General features: G+C 33.4%; 1 protein-coding gene across 1 annotated transcript; it reads right to left on the bottom strand.

The window, feature by feature from the left end:
* Window positions 1-271: 271 nt before the first annotated feature.
* LOC131066441 (ABC transporter B family member 19-like) lies at window positions 272-9,177 on the bottom strand. Its single transcript, XM_059214693.1, has 11 exons — window positions 8,708-9,177; window positions 7,762-7,816; window positions 7,480-7,655; window positions 6,987-7,187; window positions 6,578-6,837; window positions 6,166-6,485; window positions 5,840-6,063; window positions 3,271-3,629; window positions 2,588-3,033; window positions 2,258-2,499; window positions 272-1,741 (listed from the first exon to the last, which is right to left on the bottom strand). Exons 1-11 carry the CDS (start codon window positions 8,990-8,992, stop codon window positions 524-526), a joined length of 3,786 nt encoding a protein of 1,261 aa, XP_059070676.1. The 5' UTR covers window positions 8,993-9,177; the 3' UTR covers window positions 272-523.
* Window positions 9,178-19,068: the final 9,891 nt, after the last annotated feature.

Raw genomic sequence — 19,068 nt, forward strand, 5'->3', positions numbered from 1 at the left:
AAGCCATCTATAAACCCAAAAACAGATTGCCTGATTAATTAATTAATCTTCAATGTGCTACAAGGTTCATGTCGTTTAGAATGGCCCAACTTCTTCATCGCACAGGCTTAGTTAGATTTGTCTGTCCTTCGTGTTATATAATAATATTCATCTTTGATTTTAGCGTGATTCTTTATATGGAAAATGATGAAAACTGCTGAGTTGGTTTTACCGTGCTTTTAATGTTTTGAAAAACAATAGAGCTGAAGCTTTTTTTCTGAACAACTAATGGAAGAAGTTTTATAAAAGGAAACAAACTATTCATGTTTTTTGTGAAGTGCCAGTACAGTAAAGAGCTGAAGCTCTGTAACAAGTTTGTTTTAATTTCAATATATACAGCAGCAATTTCTCCATTTTTCTCTGTGCCTCCTTTAAGCCTGCCAATGTCACTGTAAAACGTGTTCAACACAATTTTGTTATAAATAAACCTCGGTACTAATTGCCAAGGTTAAATTACTAATTAATCAATATGAATATTACAATATTATTCCTCAACCGTATTGGTATTTATCTTCTGCAATGTTAACATCTGGGTGTAGAGTCCTCCCTCAGACATCATTAGATTTGAATGACTACCCATCTCCATAATTTGCCCTTTCTCCATTACTGCAATGACATCTGAATTGACAACTGTGGATAGCCTATGAGCAACAACAACTCTGGTGCACTTGTATGAATTGTAAAGTCTGTCTAATGCCTCCACAATCAGAACTTCGGATTCAACATCCAGAGCACTTGTAGCTTCATCAAGTAACAAAATAGAAGGCCTTTTAAGAATTATCCTGGCTATTGCAATCCTCTGTTTCTGTCCGCCAGATAGCTGAGAACCCTTTTCTCCTACCAGTGTATTGTATCCCTTTGGAAGACTGCTCACAAATGTATGAACATTTGCTACTTCTGCAGCTGCCATGATCTCAGATTCTGAAGCACCTTCATTTCCGTATAGAATGTTTTCTTTTATTGATGTGGAGAATAGTAAGGGCTCCTGTTGTACTAATCCAATATATTTTCGGAGCCATTTTAAGTTGTAGAGTTTTATGTCTCTTCCATCTATGAGAATTTCACCATGTTGAGGGTCATAGAATCTTTCTATCAGGGTTATGACAGATGACTTGCCTGCTCCACTTGCACCAACCAAGGCCAACGTGGTGCCTGCGTTTACAGAAATACTGAAGTTTCTGAGAACAGGAGCTTCTGATCTAGATGGGTAATAGAAACTCACATCTTTGAACTCAATATGCCCTTCTATGAATTCAAATTGCATGCCACCATCTGTTTGGGGATTTGTTCTCAATATATTCATTACTGGAGTGAGGACTTTTATGGCTCTGAAAACTGCAGGAATAGTTGTCCACAGCTCAGTTATGGAGGGTACTGTTAATGAGAAAAGTTGGTATGATCTTACACTATTTTTAAAGCTGGCCTGATGTTTATCCACCAGAATTGTAGTGTACAAAAGTGCAACTGCATGGGCAACGTTCCACAAGCACACTGCTATACCTTGTATGGTTCCATATTTCAGGCTTTCTAGTCTGCTTTTCTTCAAAGGGGTGCTTAAACAATTTTTGACAGATTCAATTATTTGATCCTCATAAACAAAAGAGGCTACTGTTCTAATGTTTGATACTGCTTCGCTTCCCAATCGGCTTATCTCTGCATGTGATTTGGCTGAATCAGTTGCAAATCCTTTTGATGACCAAGCCTGTCATGAGTTAAGCACAGCTCAAAAAAGTCAGGACACGATTAGAGAATAGATAGATAGATAAGATTTTCAGGATTAACTACATAGAGAATTTACTCTAACAATCCCTGCAATGAACACATTTCTTATCACAACTGATTAACTTAACACCCATCTCCATGAGTTCAGGTAGGTGAAGAGGTAGGATTCAAACTATGCCACTGAGATTAACCATCACAAAGCATGACTAGTCATTGTTGTGATTCACTTGGCTGGTCTCAATTCCATCTCTTCCACTCACAAGAGCAGAGGAGAAAAGAAAGAGGCAAATGAACCATACCATAGGGTCAATGCTCATTTTTCTAGTTTTGATCCTACCTCTATACCCTGAACAGAGATGATGAGTTTTACAGTGAAACTACCAATATATGTCTAGTTAGTTAATTCCCACAAAATATCTTATATTCAACTCCATATATACAAATTTATTCAAGAGTCCTTATTAAGTAAGTACTAAATTTGATAAGATTAACATGCCTGAATGAGTCCTCCTATGAGATGACAAGGCATTACAGCCCATGCCACCAAAGCCATTCTCCAATTCACGATCATACTAACTACGGTGGCAATCAAAATAGACGATATGCACTGCACTATCACAGACATACGATCGGCAATGATTGACTTCACTAATGATGTATCATTCATGATGCGTCCACTAACCAAACTTGAACTGTTTTCTGCCTTATCAAACCAGGAAATTTCGTTCCCTAGAATTGCTGCAATCCCAGGTTTTTTGTTACAATCCTACCCATTTCTTGGGCAAACAAATTAAGACAAAGCAATTGAGAGGGTTTATTAACATACCAGAGAACGAAGTCTCACGCAGGGTTTTCATGACTCTCTCTCCAACCTCTCCAAAGAAAAAATGTTGTATTGTATGAGCAACGAACACCAACGCTGCAATTCCAACAAAAAATTCTGAATATCTTTCCACTTTGTCCTTTGCATTTGGACTATAATAGGCAACCCCAATAGTCATGATGAAGTAGCCAAAGAGAGGCTTGGATATTCCAGTTGTGGCTGCTGCAACACTGCCTGTAACGATCTTTCCTATTTCCAATGCGTTCATCTGAAATAAAATTCTCAGGATTGATAACTGCTCTAAATTTTCTGGCCCTTTACCCTTGTCAGGAAGAAAAGTGACTGTAGAATTTGCAGGACTCTCAAAGTTATCCATACCGGGATATATCGGAGAGTTAAGAAGACGATCACTTTCATTTGTAAGCTTAGTTTGGGTATCATTTTCAGACCTGTTTACAAAGAAAACCAGTGGGTTAATAACGCCAGATAATTTTCCTATACCTAAGAAATTATACGAATGTTAATGAATAATCATAATGACCCAATCTACTGTGTAGAATGGTATGATATAACTGGTAAACTAAATGGGCTTTCATGGCAGATTGCAGGGCTCAAACAGAGTAGGGGAATCTGCAAATTTATTAAGAAGAATAGAGGGTTTTTCCCTGAAGTATATTAATACTAACCTGTCTTCCTCATTAGCTGCTGCTTTTCCAGAGGTGAGACTTTGCATGCTTATCATGTCTGAATACAATTTGCTATTTTTCAGTAGTTGGATGTGGGTTCCAAGCTCTGTGACTTTGCCCCGTTCAATGACTGCAATGAGATCTGCATTGACAATTGTGGAGAGGCGGTGAGCAATCACCAATGTTGTTCTGTTGGACATGATGTTGTCCAGGGCTTCTTGAACATTCCTTTCAGATTGAGAATCAAGAGCACTTGTTGCTTCGTCCAACAAAAGAATGCAAGGATTTTTCAGTATAGCTCTTGCTATAGCTATTCTTTGCTTCTGCCCACCTGACAATTGCATTCCTCTGTCTCCAACCTAGGTGTTGTAAAAAGCAGATAAACAATCAGAATTTATTTCCATAAATTGGATAGCATCCAAACTCTCCAAACTGGCTAATCTATTCTAATCGAATAGAAATCAAATTTTAAACAATTGATTTGTAATTTTATAATTTTAAAGTGAAATTTACAAATTTGGAAAAGAGGAGATAAATGATATAATGCAGGCTTTTATCCTTCATGTATGATGGGTGTTTTTTAACGACAATTTACTCTTCTTCTTCTATTGTAGGTTCAATGAGCACTTTCAATGAGCACTGAAGGGAAAGAACCAGTAAGAAAACCCTTCAGTATTGCTCCAAAATTACAAAGCCAGCTACCCATTACAAAGAGGCCACCTGGACACAATCCAAAATATCCCTCCCCATATTACATAATCTTTCCATTAGATACAAAAGAAACTGCCATAAAAGACTTACAATTATTATTATAAATATAATAATTGTAATTTTAAAAAAATAATTGTAAAAATAATTTTAATATATATTAAATTGTTTAGTTTCTACTCACTCTTCATATAATCATATTTATACATTAATTTATAAGAATTATATATTATATATTTATTTAACAATAATTATATTAAATAATATTTATAAAAATAAATTGATTTTAAAGTATAATTTTATTTTAATTAGTATATATTTAACTATTAGTTCTATTTCTGTAATTAATTTTAGTTAATTTAATAATCTATTAACAACCTTCAATAAAAATTATATGTTATTTTTTTTCATTTTGTTTTTAGTTTTGTCTATCTACTATTGTTGTCATGTTAAAATCATATTTATGATCTTGTTTTCTAATATTTTGTTATCCTATCATTCTTATAGCATAGTAGTCTATTTCTTTAATTTTTTGGTTGTGTCTTTATTAAGCTTACTCAATTTTATAATAATGTTTCTTCAAAATGAAATAAAAAATTGGATCACTCAGTGGAAACTGACAAGGCTATGTAATGTCCTTTTCTGTGGGCGTGTGGCCCTTCTTGCTTTGTATCTCTTTCTCTAATTGAATAAATTTTTACCCCTCTTTTAGTTAAATAAAAAACTGAATGGAGAGGAGTTCAACATTTGATTTTACTCTAAATTCATCTATAAATGCATTATGATATGCTAAGAATTGCATTTTCTTTCTTCTTAATATATTTCGTGTTTTAGATGATTTGCAATTGAAATTTCTTTCCTAATTAATGGAAACTATTAGAAAAAATATAAATTGTATTTCATCAAACTCCAAAACATTTGTCATGGAGAGTCATGTTTTATGAAAGAGACATACCTATCCATACATTTTTCATATTAAAGGATCTTTGGATTCATCTATTGGTACAAATAGAAAAAATTGGGCTCTCCAATTTTAACAATTGATATTAGAGCTGCTATGATCTGAGGCCTAATGAAATAGAGATGATCTCTATTTCACTTCATAGGTTTTTATTTATCATATACTAGAAAAAGAAGATTATAAAACTATTGAAATGTTGATGTCACTAGTCATTTAACCAACTAAACTAGTTGTAGCTAAATAGAACCTTCCACAAAATACCATAGTAATGCCAAACCCCTTTAACAAACACACTTTTTAACTATACAACACCCCAATGTAATACAAAACATCTTGAAAAGTCAATGTTGAAAAGATCATTGTTTGAATTTATTGTAGAGATCATTGCTAAATATATGAAGGTTTTGATCGCAAAGATCATTGTTGAAATTGAACATAAAATTGTTGGTCAATCTGTGAAAGTTTTGATTGCAAAGATTGTTATTAAAATTAATTACAAAGTTCGTTGCTAAATATGTGAAAGTTTTGATCACAAATATTATTAGAAATGCTTCATCATCTTTATTAATGTGACTATGAAGAATGTTTTGTTTTAGATAATGACAACAAAAGAAATCAAGATTATTCAAAACAAAATAAGTTTTTATACTTTTGAAAAGACATTAATATTAAATATTCTTTATTCATAAATAGATAGCTAATAAAACTGTTTTGTCATCACACTCCAATATACATTTATCATAAAGAGTCACGTCTCATGCAAGAAATGTACCTATCCATATATCTTTCCTATTAAAGAATCTTTGGATTCATCTTAGGAAAAATTTATGATCTCCACTTCTAACAAAAACATTATCATATTCCATCGGTTTTAGTATTTTAAACAAACTTGTCACTTACTTGGGTTTCATATTTGTCCGGCAGTCCAGAGATGAAAGAATGAGCATTTCCCTGAGTTGCTGCCTGTTCGATCATGTCGATGCTTGCATCCCATTTGCCTACTCTGATATTATCTCCAATACTAGTTGCAAACAGACAAGGTTCTTGTGCAACCAGACCCACATTTCTTCTCAGAAATCTCAACTCCAACTCCTTGATATCGATCCCATCTATCAGTACTTTACCTAATGAATGCCCAATTAGATTTATGTCATTACTAATTCGACCGAAATTTAGTCAAATTATAGAAAAAAAAGGAAAAATAAGAGGCTACACGATCTACAAACCTTTGAATGGATCATAAAATCTTTGTAGGAGAGAAATCACTGTACTTTTACCACACCCACTATTACCCACCAAGGCCACAGTCTTCCCTGCTGGTATCCGTACGGACAAAGAGAAACCGTCTAGTATGAGCTTTTCTGGCCTAGAAGGATATGAAAACTGCACATCATGAATATCTATGCATCCTTCTATCTTTTCCAGTGTCTTTTTCCCTTGTTCATAACTTATCTTGGATTTCCTTCCCATAATTTCAAAAACTTCATAACCTGCTGCCTTCCCCTGGCTGAAGGCTTGCAGATCTGGAGCAGCGAATGTAAGGGATCTGTGACACAAATAGTAATAAGAAATCATAGAAGATTCATGTATTTTAATTTATATTAAAGATCTAGGCTTATATGATTTAATCAATCTTACAATCCTCCAAAGAGTATGCACATGACAGCAGTGATGACTCTGCCTCCATTCGAATAACCGTTAGTCACCACAAGTGCTCCAATCCAAATCATGAGAGCCCAAGAGAGGTTTGTTGTGGCATTTAGCACACCTATTCCGAGGCCCTTAACTAGAGCCCCACTTTTGCTCACTTTCATCTGTTTCTCTAACACCTTGGTGAATGATTCATAAGCTATTTTCTCTCCCACGAAAGCAAATACTGTTCTGACTTGAGATACAGTCTGCACCATTGCCATCATACACATCAATGTTGGTTACTATTCATTCTGTTCGAAATCAAATTACATGTCATGGATTAAAAGCTAAAAGCTAACAGACAGTCTATTGTAGGACAAAACCCTAATGGGTGCAGGGTTATATTCTAATTTACCTCTTGTATGATGCTTGTGGCCTCAGAGGAATAGGTCTGTGTTTTTTGAAAGTTGGAAACCATAGCTTTACTGTAAGTAGCACCAATAATTGATATAAGAGGCACCACTACTACGGTTACCAGAGCAACTTGCCAACACATGGCGAAGGCAATTCTAACTCCGATTATAAAAGTAGAGACACTGAATATGAAATGTCCTACCTGAAAATTTTCAGTCAGAGATTGTCATGACATGTTCACAAAACCTCTAAAATCTCAACCTCTATAAGGAAAAATCCTAAGAAAAATATATCAGGTGTGTTGTTTGAGAGGTTAAAAATTTGTACAGTCAAGGCTTTTCTAAATAACAACACACACAAGCTAGTGAAACTTTTCTCCATTCTATCATCTAAGGAGGAAAAAGAATTTCTCACCAATACAAGTATCATGTAAATTCATGTTTATCTATTAGTCCACAAAATTCAGAAAAAGGTTCAGGCTTTATCAAACTCACCTTTTCACCAATAGCATCCTGTATCAAATCTATGTGATCTGTAATATTGGAGATGATCTTGCCAACATTTACATCTGTGTCAAAATAGCTTATTTCTTGATTGAGGATGGCTTTCATATAATGCAATCTCAATCTGGAGGATTGCCTCTCACTAGTGTAAATCCAACAAGCTACTTCTGCAGTCACAAATAGTACTTGAAATTAAGTGCATATAAGCATGACAGCTTCTTTTACCCTCCAACATATACATAATACCATAAAAATTGAGGAATGCAAACTGACCTAAGAAACCAGCAGGCAGCATAGCGACAGCCAGATACCAAACATAAGGAAGAACCTGTAAATACAAGATTTTAATATTGGACAAATCAGTGAAAGCCATGAAACAGGGTAAGTTTACGCCAACTATGTGGAAAAACACATGTTCAAAATTTAACTATAAATGGCATTGAATCTACCACAATGGTACAATAATGTAAGAGAACATTCATATATATTTATTTCTTATTTTTGCTTCGATTCAGTTTGTGTGTATTTTTTGCATCAACGATTCAGATCACATTCTATGATCTATTATCAAGATATTAGAAACATACAATTGTATCTAAGAACAACAAGAAGAAAGATTATGAATTATGAAAAATTGATATCCTTAAAATATACAGTATGATTCATCATCAAGATATTACAAACACACAATTGTATTCAGAAACAATAACAAGAATTACTTTATAAATTGTGAAAAATTGATATACTTAAAATATATATACTGTAAAAAAAACTAAAAAAAATTAAAGTCAGTACCAAAATTCAAACTCAAGTCACTTATTATAAAACTCTGTAGTATTTTAATACTTCTATCAGAACATATATGTATAGTAAATCAAGCTCATCTCATCGTGCTGGAAAACAACAGCAAGTTGTAAGAACAGAGTGCCTGTAAGTTCCATGTAAAAGTACAGAGTAACAACTAGGATTAAAAATATCAATTGGGCACAACACCATGAACAACATACACAATACAAGATTTGTCCTAGAACTGAAAAATACGATCTTGAATGAAATTTAGTTGAAAGGAACCAACTTTTGAACAATATGGCAAACATGGTATATTCAATTGTATCTCTGTTCTGGATACAATGAATGCCAAAAAAAGTTTCATTTCTTGACTGTAGTCTAGATGCCTGCCATTAAGATTGAAATGTAATAACTTTATAAAAAACAGTACCTTGTACAGAGCCTTGACCATAGCATCAGTGTCATTTTGGTGGGTACCAAAGGCCTGAAGAGCCATTCCTAGGAAAAGATAACCCCCTGGATGAGCCAAGCCATGGCCTAAGCCTCCAATGGTCCCCAGGACCATTAGAACAACATCTATTGAATCTGCATATGACAGAAGACGAAAGAATGAAACTGATCTGACATTGGCCTCAGTCTTTTTGCAAACATCTTTCAGTAGATTATCTCCACCACTTCGATGTTCATCTTCACTGACAGCAGAAATGTCTTCCATTTTAAGTAAAATTTCATCTACCACCTCTCAGTTATTATGAACTATGAGGTTATAATGCGATGAGTTTATAGTGGCGCTTAAATTATCCCTTAACCGTTGGAATTCAAGTTATTCCAAATGCATCCAACATTCCTAGCTAATATTTAAATTCAAAACCATGTCTACATTGTTAATGGAGAAGCCGGAGTAGGATATCCTCGTGTCGCTTCAGGAAAAAGGACTAGGACTTATGCCAATTTTTAATTGAAGTGAGTTTAATGATTAGGCAGTATACGTGATTCAGCAGCATAAGTATATCTTAATTACATCGAAATACTAATTTAAAATTATTTTATGTTTTAGTTATGTGTCAAGGGACGTAGGTAATCTGGTTTCAAAACTGCGATGTCATATGATGTAAAACTTTTGTGTTATACAGACACAAAAATTGCATAATAGGTTCAGAATGGCTGTGGGGCTTGACATAAGCGCCGGGGCAGCTATATCCCCCTATGTATAACACGAAGGTTATTTTCGATGTACGACAATGTAGTTAGAACCTTTGTGGAGCTAAAATAGCCACTACCTATGTCAGTGTGAGCTGATGTATGATTGGTGACCTTTGGTATAGTGGGTTGGGGAGATTGGACCTCGTGACCTCGTGCTTTACATAAAGTTTTAGTCAATAGAGACCTTATTTAAGATTTATTTTATTTTATTTTAAAATTATTTAATAATTATTTTTTATGTCTAATTTTTTTTAAAGTGGTTGTAAACAATGGAGTAATGGTAAAACTCTTATTTTTTATCATTTATATGTCAAAGAATTATAATTTAATGATAAATATAATATTAATATTTAATAACTTCAATGATAACAAGTGGGTTAATTTGGCTGAAATTAATGATGATGTGCAACCCTTTCAAATGGCACTAAAATCTTATATGCTCAATTGGAACGAGGAAGATCAGGTTTGGAAGTGCTCCCCTCAGGAGAATTTTCAGTTGCTTCAACCTTGGCTTTCCAATTTGAGAATCATCATCCCCCCCCACCTTGGGCTGGTGTTTGGTCTAAAGCTCTCATTCCAAATAACATATTTTTTTGGATTCTGTTGCAGAATAAATTTCTCACTATTGATAATCTATGTAAAAGAGGTTTCTACCTCACTAACAGATGCTTCTTGTGTATGAGGGAGGCTGAGTCTATCTCTCACTCGTTCATTCATTGTGATGATGCTTTTGAAGTTTGGGGGTCCCTAATGTAGTTATGGAATGTGGATTGGGCTATTCCTTCTTCTCTTGTGGAGTCCTTTGACCAATGGAGAGTGCTGACTGCTAATCTTTCCCTGAAGTTGCTTTGGTCCTTGTCTTTTCCCCATTTGCCTTGGGCTCTTTGGAAAGAAAGTAACAATAAAATCTTTATAAATGTTGCTTCTCCTCCTACAATTGTCTTTTATAAAATCTGAAGGCCCATCTCTGAGAACTTTCTCTTTGCTCGGGTTAACCAAAAGATCAAGGTGAATAATGTCTCTTCATATGATGCTGAGGTTGCCTCTAGATGGAACATAAATTTGGATTATCTTGGTGATCCCAAACTGGCTAATTCCCCCAGGGATAATGCTCATTGGATCCTTCCTCCGACTGGATGAGTCAAAATTAACTTTGATGGGGCGGCTAAGGGAAACCCAGGGTCGTTTGAGTGAGGGGGAGTGATTAGGGATGAATATGGTAGGCTTTTATTAGCGGTGGCACTCCCCTTGGGATGTCAGACCAACCACCTCATTGAAGCTTTGGTTGCCTACCATGGATTAATGTTGGCTAAAAATATTAACATGCCAATTCAGTTTGGCTTGAGGGGGACTCCAACAACATTATCTAATACTTAGTGGGAAAACAAAAACCTTCTTGGAACATCAAAATTTGGATCGAGAAAGCTAGGGATATATTAAAGTCATTCCAAAATTTTAATATTTCCCATGCCTATTGCGAAGCTAATCGGTTGGCTGACCACTTTGCAAATTTCGCTGTTAGGAGTAATGATGAAAAAGTATGGGGGCTTCATGATAGTTTACCGACTGAAGTTAAGGCCTTGATGTTATATGATTTAGCGAAGGTGAGACAAGCCATATCAATAAATACTTATGTCACACCCTAATATGATGGCTCAGATTCTTATGATTAAGAGTGTCATTCTTGTGTTATTTCTATTTACTTCACACACTTTTTGGGTATTTTGTGATCCATTCTGGAATTTTCACGCCTTGCACACTATTGCCATTGTTGAGGCCATGGGAGGAGAAAGGAAAAGGGTTGAACCCTTAAATTGTGATGAACTCAGGAAGAATAAAACGATATGGCTAATTTTGGATCGTGGCAAGATAACCCCATTCATAGAAAGATTTCAGAGTAGATGCTAATGTCATGAAGAAATTTGCCAAGGGTTTGAAGGATGGGGAAACCCAAATTGAGGGCAGGAAGGTGGAGATTGATGAGATGGAGGTCATTGGTTTGTTAATGGAAGGCACAAAATTTTATAGAGGGGGGAAAATGGCTGACGTTTTCGTCAAAAGATTTCCTCGAAATGAGGAGGAGAGGACAAAGCTGGCCAAAGTGGATAAAATCAGCCACGACATGGGTAAAATTAAATCTATTTGGTGCTCTGTTCTTGTTGTTTTAATGAAATATGTTACCTTTGATGGCAAATACACTAGGGCCTTCAGGCATCATTTTGTTTTGTTAAACCACTTTAGGCACAAAGTGCAAATAGACTTCCCCTTCTTTTTGTTGACGTCTATCAATACCAATATTAAGGACCATAGAAAGTACAAAAAAAATCATGTTCTTCATGGGGATTTTCTTTTCTTGATCCATGAACGTATTAAAACCCTGCCCTCTCCTTCGACTAGGGTTCTTGAAGGTTCTACTGAATATGAGGAAGATGATCATGTTAGCCTTTCCTCTAATGAGGAATATTGGAATTCTAATATGGAAGAAATTGATTTTGGGTCGGAGTCCTCCTTGAAAATTGGCCACAAAGTAAGGAGAGGCAAAGCTTCCCCTATTTCTACTTTCAATTAGAATTCTCAGCCCTCCCACAACTCTATCCTAGATAAGTCTGTTCCGGCCCCTTCTAAGAGTAATAGACTCCCCTTCCCGAAGGACCTCAATGCCAATTCCCCTTTTCTCATCCTAGATAGGGAGAACCCATATGATATCCTCACAATTGCCTGTGATGCTGTTGTGGATAACTTCAGGATGTTTAAATGGGCTTTCCATGAGATCAAGGACATCAATATCAAACTTCAGGCAATTAATAGCAAACAATAAAATCAAGTTGCAGAATAGTAGATGGCGGACTAGAGAAAATCAATTGTGGAATCCATGCAGAAAATGATGGGTATGATAAGTGATTTGAAGAAAGACTATGATTGTAGAATCTCCTATCTAGGAAGATAAACTTAAGAAAGAGTTTGAGGGCAGATTGAGTTAGATGGAAAACAAATTCTAGAAAGTTAATGAGAATCTGATATCTTTGGTCACTTATAATCATAAAGTGGTGAAGAATTTTGCTGAGAGTATAAACACCATGGTTGGAAATCTTGAAACTCTCCATCGGGAAGGAATTGTTGTGGATGTGGAGGCCTTGGATTAAAAAATAGGAGGAAATGGTTGGGCCTTGTAAAAGAACTAGAGCCAATTTGAAGAAGAAATCTACCAACCAAGAAATTCAGGAGCTCAAGAAAATTTCTCTAAACACGACTCAGTTGGAAATAGAGGCTATTGAGGTCTTTAAAAAATTGTACTAGTTTCTTCCTTTTTGTTGTCTCTTTGCTAGGTTTTGGCTTTTTGCTGGTCTTTTGTTGACTTTGGGCTGCTTTTTTAATGGTTATATCTTTATGCAACTTTTTGATGTAGAATGTTGTTAAAGGGTTTCGGGTCCCTTCAAAACTTGTTTGTTCTATAATAAAAAACATTTAATAACTAATGCTCATAAACATAAAAGAAATCAAATCTAATTTGGAAATTTAACAATCTCATTGTAAACCTCAAAAAAGTGTTAATTTGCTTGTTTGGATGTGGATGCAACTCAACAACATAACACATTATTTGATTGATGATTCATTTCAACAAAGTGGATTTGCATAAAATGTGAGCAATGAAAATGATGAGGATATTATTGTATTTGCAGAATTTCTAAAAAAATCAATCTAGAGATGGGATGAGACCAAGTACTTGTGTTAATTGAACTATTAAATTAAAAATTGTCAAGAGGACAATAATGAATTGTTTAATTTAATTATTCAATAATTGTGAGAAATAAATTTCTCTTGAAAGATGAAGTTGATTGATGGATGAAAACTGAGATTCTAATTAAAGAATGAGTTAACTGAAGAGTGAAGATTAAAATTCTAAAATGAGATGGAGTTAACTAGTCGAATAAGAAGAAGTTGATTGACGAGATACAAATGGATAATTAGATCTCATTTAGTTAAATATTAAAATATCATTTAATTAAATGAATAAATAGAAAATGGATTAAAATTAATAAATGGTAAATGATATGAATGGTGATGGTTAAAGATTGAGAATTAATGATAAATAATGATAATAATTATTTGATGATTAGACAAATTAGTGTCTATATTTTTTCACTCTAAGAAGCAATGTTTAAAGTGATTTTATTCAAAGGAAAGAAAAGGAGATGAGAACAATGATGATATGCCCTACTCAAGTAAGAAATGAAAAATTAGAAAAATGAAATGATTGATGACCCTTTGAGAGATTATACATGCAAAAACAACATGGATGAACTCTTGAAAGAAGAGACGATGAAGAAAGAAATGATAGATGATGAAAAATGTAAAAGATATGAAAAAAACATGATGATGGAAGAAAAAAATAGAAGGATGGATGCAAGAAACATGAATATAGATGAAATGATGAAATGTTATGTTGATTTTGAGTTTAACAACTTTTATTTGATATAGCAATGGATATTATGCACCAAGGTCTATTAGACCTAGATGATAATGCACATCTAATGCATGGACTAACTCTGAAGAAAATAATAGACTATGAAGATGTCTGAGCACTCATAATATGTCTGATGTTATTGGTGGGTTCATGATGAGACCTTGCACCAATATATATCATTTAGAGAACACCATGCTATGAAATGATCATGGTGACCTTGAGGAGGGGTAATACAGATCAAAATTGATAAATCAAAATAATGATCAAAAGATTGAAAAGATAAACTAAAAAGAAAAATGAACTAGAGCATATAAGACAAACATTTGATTAAGGGAAGGAAACATCTCATTTAAGATGAGTGATTGGTGATAGTAAAATGTTCATGATGAAAAAGGATTGCAATGATTATATCTTATTGAGTTTTATGTGGATCTATAAGGTTTCACATTAAAATCATATGTTTCAACTGTAATTTTGAAGGTTTGAAAGCACGTGTTGATGATTAGTGTTTGTGTTTTTTCTTATTGGTGGAGTGGTAACATCAAAGATGGTATATAATGTAAATACCATCATAAATATAGATTGATGAAATATACAGACAAACAAGAAAGCATACATGCACAATAATACAAAGATAAACATGATCTTGCCCCTAGTTAAGCTAGAAACTAGTTGATTTATTGATGATGATGATGATGATGTTGTTGTTGTTGATATGGTAAGGTCAAATCTTGAAAGCAATGTGAGAATTGAGAAGGACATATCCTAGTGATGCTAATGTGACTAAAATAAATCAAGGTTTGCAAGAAGGCTAAGAACAAAATCGATGGGTATTTTGAATGATGTACTAGTTGCACATAAAGATTACATGTATTATGATTGTTGCATTTAGATACAATAGTTTTTGTATTGATTGGATTGAGGTGGGATTTTTTTGGTTAAGTGTATTAGAATTTTGAAACCAATGACAATGGAGAACCAGGTATTATGATAAGTATTATAGGATTATTATGTAAAATATAAGAGCCATTAAGATTATTTAAAGGAGGATTTAGGATGTGGTCTCCAAGAGATATCACATAGAAATAATATGCTCTCTCTATGCTATGGGCTGGGTAGTTCTATCTAGGGATTGACATGATTTTTGATGGTGCATGCATAAAATGATAGAAATCTCACTAGTTATCCAAAGGATTCTTTAAGTTTATGCCCCAATCCTTATCACGATCAATGTGGGTAGGGAAGAAGAGATGACAATTTATACAGATTAGATGGATGAAAATAAAATTTAATGAGAAAATGTATGGAAGATGAGACAACTTGGCTCTAAGTGTAATGACCTACATAGAGATAATTGATCTTACATGAAACAAACTCATACAAATTCTTTCTATTCAACACCACAATTTTTTTAAAAGATAATATATGAATAATTATAATTGTACAATTTCGTAATTCCGTGACAATATATAAAATAACTAAATTTATAAATGCATTGATCATATATCTTATCAAGTACACAAGATCATGAACAATCTTAAACAATTATAAAAGTAAAATTTACATTTTTTTAATCATTATCATAGCACACAATCATTTTTACAATTGGCATTCTTATTTGGACGATTATTGCATTTTAATTAATACAATAACATGATAAATAATGTAAAATATCTTTGATAATCCAAGTCTTTGGCAATCAATTTCAAGAGGGAGAGAATCACTTGAGTACTTTTTCTCTTACCATAGATTAATAGTCCCCCACACACCTTCCTACTAGAAGTGGCCCTACCCTTTAGGAGGATAGTAGATCTAGATATTTTTTAGGTCATCAAACCATTCAAGAACTACTTTATTGTACTAATGCATTTAATATATCAAGAAAATTTTAGATACTCTCTAGATATGCATGATACATCTAATTCAAATGTAGCTTTAGACATAATGAATCGATAATGAAAGAAATAATTTTGCATTACTTTAGCCAAAAATTTAATATTCTATACATATAAACTTATGTGGTTATACGTTCACATACACTTGTATCTTAAAATAGATATCAACATTAATTCCATAAATACACTTCCATTCACTTAAAAAATTTGTAGACTTAATTAGAGATTATGAAATAATATATAATTATTCACATTTATAGTACTAATCTACATTGATATTTAGGTCTGAATGTACTTGCATAATTATACTCTACTATCATTTATTTTTGATACTACAATAATTATTATAAACTATAGATTTATACATATCGCAATGTTTATATAGATTTACACACACATGCATACTTATATACACACATATGCATAACTCTCTCTCTCTCTCTCTGTGTGTATGAATGCATGCATGCATGCATGTATGTATGTATATATGTATGATGCATTCAAAGATGAAGGGTCTGGAATAGACTATCCAACCTTATAGTAGAATCTAGGGTAACTCAAGAAACTAAAATAAATATGACACTTTATTAATCCAAAATAGAAACAATACATTCTTGCAGGCCCTCTCATATGCATATTACAATAGGTCTCGTTGGCCACACTTGTAGGCTCACATGTCACCATAGGCTTACCACCAAGTTACATGAGAAATCAATTCTGGATCTTAATTCCTTGACTCCTAACTCCCTACCTCTCAAGATACCTTCTACTAAATCCAAAGAATGATTAAATACTAGCTCTTAGCCTTAATGGTGATCTATGTCAACCTTGGGTAGGCCCCAAGCCCAAGGTGCAACAAACAATGTATGTTGGACAAAAGTTGATGATAAAGCACCAAGAGTTGAGCACTGAGAGGTGCGGATCCATATAGAGGTTGTCTCAAGTCAAAGCTACTATCTAATGAATTGTGAATACTATGTAAGGTATAGAGGAGTTCTGCATGCTATCCCCCATAGGTCTAGGCTTAGGCTAATTAACTAGGTGGAATTTTGGCAAAGGGATCTTCTAGAAAATAAGTCCACAACTATTGCCACCTGGATATGATATAAGGACATCTTCAAATTGTCCATGTTCCAATCCATAGGATAAGGTCAAGTGTTGCAATAAAATGTAGGATAAATGCAAAAAGATGTGACACAAAAAGAGGGTTTGAAGGTGCCACTTTTTTTTTCCTAAAGTAAACAAAGTGTAAACTTTGATGAGAAATTGGAGATAGTTATGCTAAAAATTTGAAGATGAAACAAGCACAAGAGTTGTAATGCTCCAACTCTACTTTCTAAACTACATTTTTTTAATTGTTGGAGATTAAGGGCTTCAAAAAGGGGTGTCACAAAAATGGATCCTATTTTTATAAAAAAATACAACATAGCTTCTATTTTGGCTCCACTAAATTATCATTTCAAAAATTACGTTGGTGAGAAATTGACTAACACCATGTAGTTTATGCTCAATTTTTTTGCTAATTTTTAAACGAATATATGATTTCTTACTAATTTTTGAAGTGGATATAGCTTGAAAAATAAAAATTTGAGTGTGCTCCTCCCTAAATTTTTTGAAAAATAAAAATAAAATATTTTTCATAATATATGTAGAATGGAGTCTAGTTTCTAAAAATGCAGTTTCTTTCAAATTTTGATGAATGAGTAAAAAACTATAGCCAAAATATGACATGTGGGTTTTTGACAAAAAATGGACACACTAACAAATGAAATTAAAGACGACAATCTTAACATAATCAAAATGTGAAAAACTATATGACTATATAGCTAATAAAGTTCTTAACATCACTATGATATTTTTGATATCTACATTAAAACATGTGCAAACCTGATGGATGGTATGACCAAAAATGTATGAAATGGTCATCCAACCCTTTGGGTTGGATACCTAGGTTGGAATTTTCTAGTGTAGTTAATTTGGTACTCGTTGAATTTAGCTAGCACCAAATTTAAATGCATTTTTATTTTCTACAAAAGGCGAAACATGCATTTACATTTGGTTTTCATCAAATTTGGCATTAGCCAAATATAAATGCACTTTAGAATGCTGGAGCCAAATTCTCTACATTCGATCAATCCTCTTTCTCTGGCCCTCTCTCCCTAGCTATAATGCCCACCAAAATATCCTAGAGAGAACTAACCAACTAGCTAAGAAACTAGGGATTATTTTCTTTTTATTTTTTTTTAAAAGAACAATTACAACACATACATAACTACACATGACCATAGAAGCATAAATGCACAAGAAAAATTAACTTACATCACATAGAATAGCATCAATTAGATTACATTCCCTAGGGTATCTTAATGTCATTACTTAATTTAACATCAAGATATAAACAATATCTATTCACTCTACCTCATAATTCCTTCATTATTTCTATCATTCATTTCAACTGAGACACATAAGAAGATAATCATAAAACTGGATTATTACACATACATGAATCTCCACTATTAACATATCCAATTTTCACATTATCATTTAAGCATGAATCTAAATCATACCAATTCTAGGATTATATTAATGCACCAAATCCAAATGTTCCTAATCATTATTTTTAACAACTAGATAACACTATCAATTTTAAAAATAAATAATTCCCTTCTTAAAAAAGACATATACATAATCATCTAACTTATTACATAATCTCATATCTCAAATATTTCAAATAAGATCATTAGAAGAATCCAACATTATACCAACAAGGTATCATAATATCCAACTACAAGAACAACTATCCTAATTACATATTACATCCTTCACAAGGGAATCACCAATTATAAAACTTCTAATCCAATAATGAATCATAGTTCCTAATACAAGATAGATATTTAAGATGCAAGATATAATGAAGTCTCTCAACCAAGAACATAAAACATATCAGCTCCAAGAATCCAAGCATAATTTGAAGAGATAAAGAACTCATTATGCACATGAACATCCAACGAAGAGAAAATCCCAATGGAAGAAGGCATCAAACCGCTCGGCCATGTGGAACCAAAAAGGTCCACCGTGCTCTAGACAATTTCATAAGGTCCCACACACACTCTAAATCTAAGCTGACACCTAACATCCATGGAACATAACAATTTAGATTAACTCTCAACATGACCAACATCAAGCAATGAGAAAAATACTCAACAAGGATTAACCATATATCGCCAA

Source organism: Cryptomeria japonica, chromosome 11, assembly GCF_030272615.1.
Source record: "Cryptomeria japonica chromosome 11, Sugi_1.0, whole genome shotgun sequence".
In the NCBI taxonomy this organism is placed as follows: Eukaryota; Viridiplantae; Streptophyta; class Pinopsida; order Cupressales; family Cupressaceae; genus Cryptomeria; species Cryptomeria japonica.

Excerpts from the sequence above, each read along its gene's own strand:
- LOC131066441 (XM_059214693.1), bottom strand. The coding sequence starts at position 8,992 with ATGGAAGACATTTCTGCTGTCAGTGAAGATGAACATCGAAGTGGTGGA. Across the intron at positions 7,817-8,707 it reads TGGTCAAGGCTCTGTACAAG|GTTCTTCCTTATGTTTGGTA; the intron begins GTACTGTTTTTT and ends TTGTATTTACAG. Across the intron at positions 6,064-6,165 it reads ATTTTATGATCCATTCAAAG|GTAAAGTACTGATAGATGGG; the intron begins GTTTGTAGATCG and ends GGCATTCATTAG.